Source organism: Apium graveolens, chromosome 5, assembly GCF_009905375.1.
Source record: "Apium graveolens cultivar Ventura chromosome 5, ASM990537v1, whole genome shotgun sequence".
NCBI lineage: Eukaryota > Viridiplantae > Streptophyta > Magnoliopsida > Apiales > Apiaceae > Apium > Apium graveolens.
Window position 1 is genome coordinate 311,844,530 of NC_133651.1, and position 5,855 is coordinate 311,850,384.

The following is a 5,855-nucleotide window of genomic DNA, read 5'->3' on the forward strand; positions in this document are numbered from 1 at the left end:
ATAATCTATTTTTTTATATTGAGAGAAAGAAAAGAAAAATTGGGATATATAAAGAATTAGCGAACACATTTTCATTTCATTTCATTCAGCGCGTCCACTGAGCAGAAAAATGAGCAAGGACCCTAAATCTAAACAACTGTGTTCACTGTCAGCAGAATTAGTTGGGGGTAACGATTCTTTACTGAGTCTGATTTTTCCTCATCTCCCGATGAGATCACTCATCCGATTCAAACCGGTATCAAAACAATGGTGTGCCCTAATCTCTGATCCCCAATTCCGCCGCAGACACAGTCTTAAAATAGAAGGATTGTACGACTGTACAATCCTTCCATTTTAAGGGAAGATACAGTTAATTCGATATCTCGCTCTCAATTTGAAGCTAAAATTCCTCATTGTTCGGATCCTGTTGAACTACCTGATATTATTCCAATTGAGTTGAGAAAGTCACTCCCTAAAGAAAATATCATGCGGATTGTACAGTCGTGTAATGGTTTGAATTTATTTAAATTCAACTTGTATTGTAACTATGCCTACTGTGTTCGTAATTTAGTTACAAATGAATTAAGATTTATACCTTTAATCAACTTAGATCTTAACAATGAAAGGATTGTTACTTGATGTTTGGCATTTGATCCTTTGGTATCGCCTCATTACAAAGTTATATGTGCTAAAGCACCATACTCTAGCCATTTGATTACGTCAAAATTTATGGTATTTAGTTCAGAAACTGGTCAATGGACAGATACAAATGTAACTATGGAAGGATTTAAGCTGAGATATGGAAAGGGAGAGTATTTCCATGGTGCTATTTATTGGATTGTGATAAACCGTGAATCTGGGCTGCTATCTTGCTACCGTTTTGATATTGCAGCTGAGAACTTGACGGAAATTTCTGTGCCTCCAAAGGCTTATGTTTCACACTTCCGGCATTTTGGAGAATCTAGTGGACACTTGTACCTTGCTTGTGTCCGCGATGATACAGCAGAAATTTTAAATGTGTATGAGTTGGACCAGGTTACTCTGAAGTGGGTTATAAAGCACTGGGTACATATTAATCGTCTGATTCCTTCATTCCCACAGGATGTTAGGAATGGGAGGAATCAGATATGTCACTCAGCCGGGTCGATATTAAGTATTCTTAGAGGAGAAGAGGAAGAAGGGTCAGTTCTTGTTAAAAAGATTGATAGAAAAGTGGTTGCTTATAACTTGAAGAGTAAGAAAGTTGATGTATTGCTAGATGAGCTCAGATTCAAGCCACAACGTAGGACAACTGAGCATCTTTTTCCGCTTCCATTCGTTCCTGCATATCCATTCGTTTCAACCCTATATCCGTTGTAAGCACAAGCTCCCCCATTAGAAAAATGTTTAATTAGTTCTAAAAGTTAATTTCTTGATAATTTTATTATTTATATGTTTAATTAACTATACATCTCGCAGTACTTTGGTGTTATGCATTCTATTGTGGCTTATATACCTTTAAGTGGGAGCGCATATGGGAATTGACATGTTTATGACCCAATTACAACATTTCAAATATTCTTCCATGAAGTGTATCATGTTTTCACAAACAGTGACCAAGCCATCTCGATATCTAGTTTTCTTACCTGTTTTTTTATAGTCAGTTACTACTGATGATAGATAATTTTAAGTAATTTAGTTATTGTGCTCAGATATATATAAGAAATGGCTGCAACTGCATTTACTTGGTTTAGTAATTGCACCTTGCTAGGTTTATTTAAAAGCAGCAATTTTTGCCTTTGATGGCAAGCTAAGAATGTGTATTTCTAATAACACATTCTAAATTTTTACTTCTGTACATGTAATATCTGAAACATATCACAGTTTCTCTCTTTCATCTTTACCGACTACAAAATGGTTTTCTGCTTTCGCAGGGAATAAGGGGGTATGACTATAAGTTGCCATCAGTTGCACTTGAAAGTAATGAGGATGATATGTGGTTAGTTCATATACATGGCCGGAGGAGTCTCTGTACCATTACCCAGTTTTGTTGTTTGGTAAACTTTGAGCTATTTGGTAATTTACAAAGTAGTAGAACTTCATCTTGCTGAAGATTTGAAAATAGACCTTTGTGCGCCATTACTCTTTATCTTTATCTGGTTTTAGAATTTTTATGTTCCTGTACTTGTTGCCGTGTGAGCCTATACAGTTTTATCCCCCAATGAGATTTTAAACTTTTATATCTTCTGCCATATTCTTAGTATGGATTTCTATTACATATTTTTGGACATCATTATTCTTAATTACATAGTATGGATTTCTATTACATATTTTTGGACATCATTATTCTTAATTGCATAGCTTTTGGGAAGCTGTGCTTATGTATATATTTGAGATTTATACATATATAAGCACAATTTAATTAAGTTCATATTAAATTTAGGTCAAACAGATTTGTTGCAATGAATGAAATATTAGCAATGAGAAAACAATTCTCTTTCCAAACTATAAATAAATACTACTAAAAGAATTTACTTCAAAAAAATTAAAAATATATACATATATATATTTAAAATAGGGCACACAAAATCTCTATTGCATATGGTTTTTGTTGCATTTCCATAACCACAAAGTCTAAACTAAATTTTGTAACTAGTGACATTACCATTTGTAATTGTTTGCTTAAATTAAGTATGTATAGTTTCTTTGTTGTTCCCTTGTTAAAAACTAATTACCTAATTTTGAATGGCACCACATCACATACTCATCTTTGGTAATCTAGGAAATATATCTATTTATACTAAATCATCTATAAGTTTTTTTAGTTAATGAAATTATTTACAGCATGTATTGATGTTTTTTTTCTGAGAACCAATATTGGCTGCAAGTAGCCCAGAAATCTGACATATCATATCACTTCTCACAAAACATTTCACGGGGATCACCAATCCCACTAAAGCTTATCAATCTTAGCATGATATGTTATCTGTTGGGCTTGACTGTTAAATGATCTAGGAATAGAAGGAAACACAAATTGACAGAACTAGCCAATATGCAAATATCGTCTAATAAAATAAAAATACTGAGAAGGAAAACAAGATAGCTTCCATGCAATAGGATTCAATTATGAAACTGTGCGAGCCTATAGCAAAAGGATAACGATAGTAGCTTTTACGTTTATAAACATTAACTCTTTTTCAATGCTTTTGTAGGCAGGTTATGTGTTGATTCTTCATTTTAAGTTCGAAAAATATATTTAATTAAAATATTTTAATCAAATTTTTAAAGGGGGTCCTTTGAACATTTTCACACTAGGTCTTAAAATTTTAGAGACCCGGCCTTGCTGATATGTAGTAGATAGTAGAGAAAAGGTATGATTTTCTTACAATAAAACTTGTTGCCATTTACAACACAAGAGACGTTTATATAACTAACAACTAAACAATAATATTTAAAATTATCTCAACAATGAAACTTATGTAATAACAATTATCCGGTAATAATAATATTCATGTTGATAGGCCCCCTCACACTGATGATGGTGAATCCACAGCTTGTAAAAAAAGAAACGAAACCACATAGTAAAACATATCCAAAGGTGCAACGCATAAAGAAAAAAATCCCAAAAGGGGTTCCCAAATCCAAATGACTCAAAAACTTTAAATCAAATCGAAAGCTATACATAAGTGCAAAATCAGAAAAAAAAAATTAAAAAAATAATCAAAAGATGCAGCGCAAGAAAATAGAAAATTGAGTATCCATGTCATTCAATCGGTACAAGAAAAAAGAGTAAAAGCAATCAAATGAAAGTAAAAAAGAGTAAAAGCAATCAAATTAAATCGACCAACTATAAATTTCACAAAAGATGGAGACTTTTAAGGTCAAACTCACTTGGATTTGAAACACTAATAAGAGTGATAGCATTCGGTGGCATTTAAGGAGCGGTCTCATTTATTCACTGAAATTTATGAGCCATGGCTTTTAGCCAGTGAATTTATTAACAAAAGCAACAGCAAGTGTTTGGCGGTCGATTTTAATTTTTTAGGAGTACGCTGAAATGGAGTCTGGAATTAGAAAATAAAAGTAACTATCTGGCCGGTTTTAAATTATTTACAAAAAAATATTAAATATGTATATAACAATCATTACAATAAAAACAATCATTGATTGTTGAATTTGTAAAAGTGACCGAAGTTGGTGGATTTTATAAAAACAACCATCGTCGGTGGAATTTTGTAAAACGACCGATGTTGGTTAATTTTATTAAAACAATAGTCGCGAATTTAGTATCCTAAAATTATAAAGCTACTGCCTCATCATATCATCTTCGTTTCCATCCATACTTTACATTTCCCACATCTTGACTTATTTTCCTTCCTACCATTTTTCTTCCCTTTCAATCTCAAATATCTACCTATTTCAAGTCCGGTAAGTACTATTTCTGAACTCCAACTTATACTTTGATTATCATGGTTGTTGTTTGTGTTGGAAAAACTTAGTATTTTAGACTAAGTTATGAATCATTTTGAGACTTTGTATGAGTGAGACACATTATGTGTTAGTGGTGTGTATTTATTGGAACGTATTCTCCTCTTCGAGGGGATTCCAACGCATATTTACACGCTCAAAATGAGTAAAAGTTGAATGAGAACTGATGTTTCAAAGTTTGACATTTTAATGTGAAAAATAGGTTTTGTACCACATCGAGAGTAGCACAAACCTATTCATTGGTTTTTCTTATAAATACCATGTACCTCATCGAATAGAAAAATAACTCCTTTCAAGCCTCTCTTTATATATAGAGTCTTAGGGCACCAGTTTTATTAAGTCGGGAAAATAAGAGTCGTCTCTTTGATTCTCGGTCTCTTCAGTCTTAAACTTTTTTAAATATTACTGTGATAGTTCTCGGGCTCAGTTTAAGTTCACTGAGAGTATTTTCGATTTATTGATTATACTAGTATCTCGTTTTATCCTGGGAAGTAGGTCGCTAAACACGAATGGTGCGGGGCGAAACTGCTTAAGGAGACAGTTTTTTGACTCGAGATTAAATACAATCTCTGTTTGTTTTCTTAACCCTTCTCCTAATTTAATACTTAATTCTTATATGTTTATGTGATTTAAGAATTAGCAGTGTTCTTGTGAATTAGTTATGTATTCAATATATATAATAATGTTTATATCGTACAAGATTGATAACAATCTTAAAGCAGTTTTCTTCGATATTCATACTTTGTTGTGAGTAGACACCAAAGCCAATTTGATTGTTTAAATTGGATCACGGCCTTATACTTATCACTGATAGGCTCTAAATGGTATACTATATTTATGGGTATATAAGTGGCCATTCTTTGCCTCATTAATTAAATTAAATTTAGTGCGTTAATTTCTTTGATCACTTGTTGTCATGTGCTTGAAATTAATATAAATTTGATTTTAATTGGTGCTTTATTTAAGCATAACATGTATGAGGCAAAAGTAAGCACAAAGTTGTTGGATAATTGGTTTTCTTATAGGGCTATTGATGCTTTAGTGGTTATTGATTTATGATCAACTTATATTCAAGTGGATATATTTGGTGATTTCTGTTTCTCGGATTAATCATTATAAATTGTTAGATTAAACCCAAATTTATAATTTGCCCATATTTTCGCTATTAATGGATAGCTTATTATGTTTTGTTTAATTAGCATGGTGATTGATAATATATATGAGCTAGAGTTTCTTAATTCTGAATGGGTTTCAGAATTATTAGTATACTAATAAAAGAATCGTATATGCTATAGTTTCCATGTGTGTTTGCAAGTTCATAACATGATATTATTATACAATTAAACGATATGGCTACATAGATGTGACCCTTCAAGATGGAACTTGATTATTTGGTGATTAATTTTTAA

General features: G+C 32.1%; 1 protein-coding gene across 1 annotated transcript; it reads left to right on the forward strand.

The window, feature by feature from the left end:
* The first annotated feature begins 449 nt into the window (after positions 1-449).
* Positions 450-2,027, forward strand: LOC141723419 (uncharacterized). The gene is made up of 2 exons (XM_074525211.1): positions 450-1,334; positions 1,893-2,027. The coding sequence occupies exons 1-2, from the start codon at positions 709-711 to the stop codon at positions 1,897-1,899; spliced, it is 633 nt and encodes a 210-aa protein (XP_074381312.1). The 5' UTR covers positions 450-708; the 3' UTR covers positions 1,900-2,027.
* The last annotated feature ends 3,828 nt before the right edge of the window (positions 2,028-5,855 follow it).

Bases quoted from the DNA above. Each gene is read 5' to 3' on its own strand.
- LOC141723419 (XM_074525211.1), top strand. From the start codon at position 709: ATGGTATTTAGTTCAGAAACTGGTCAATGGACAGATACAAATGTAACT.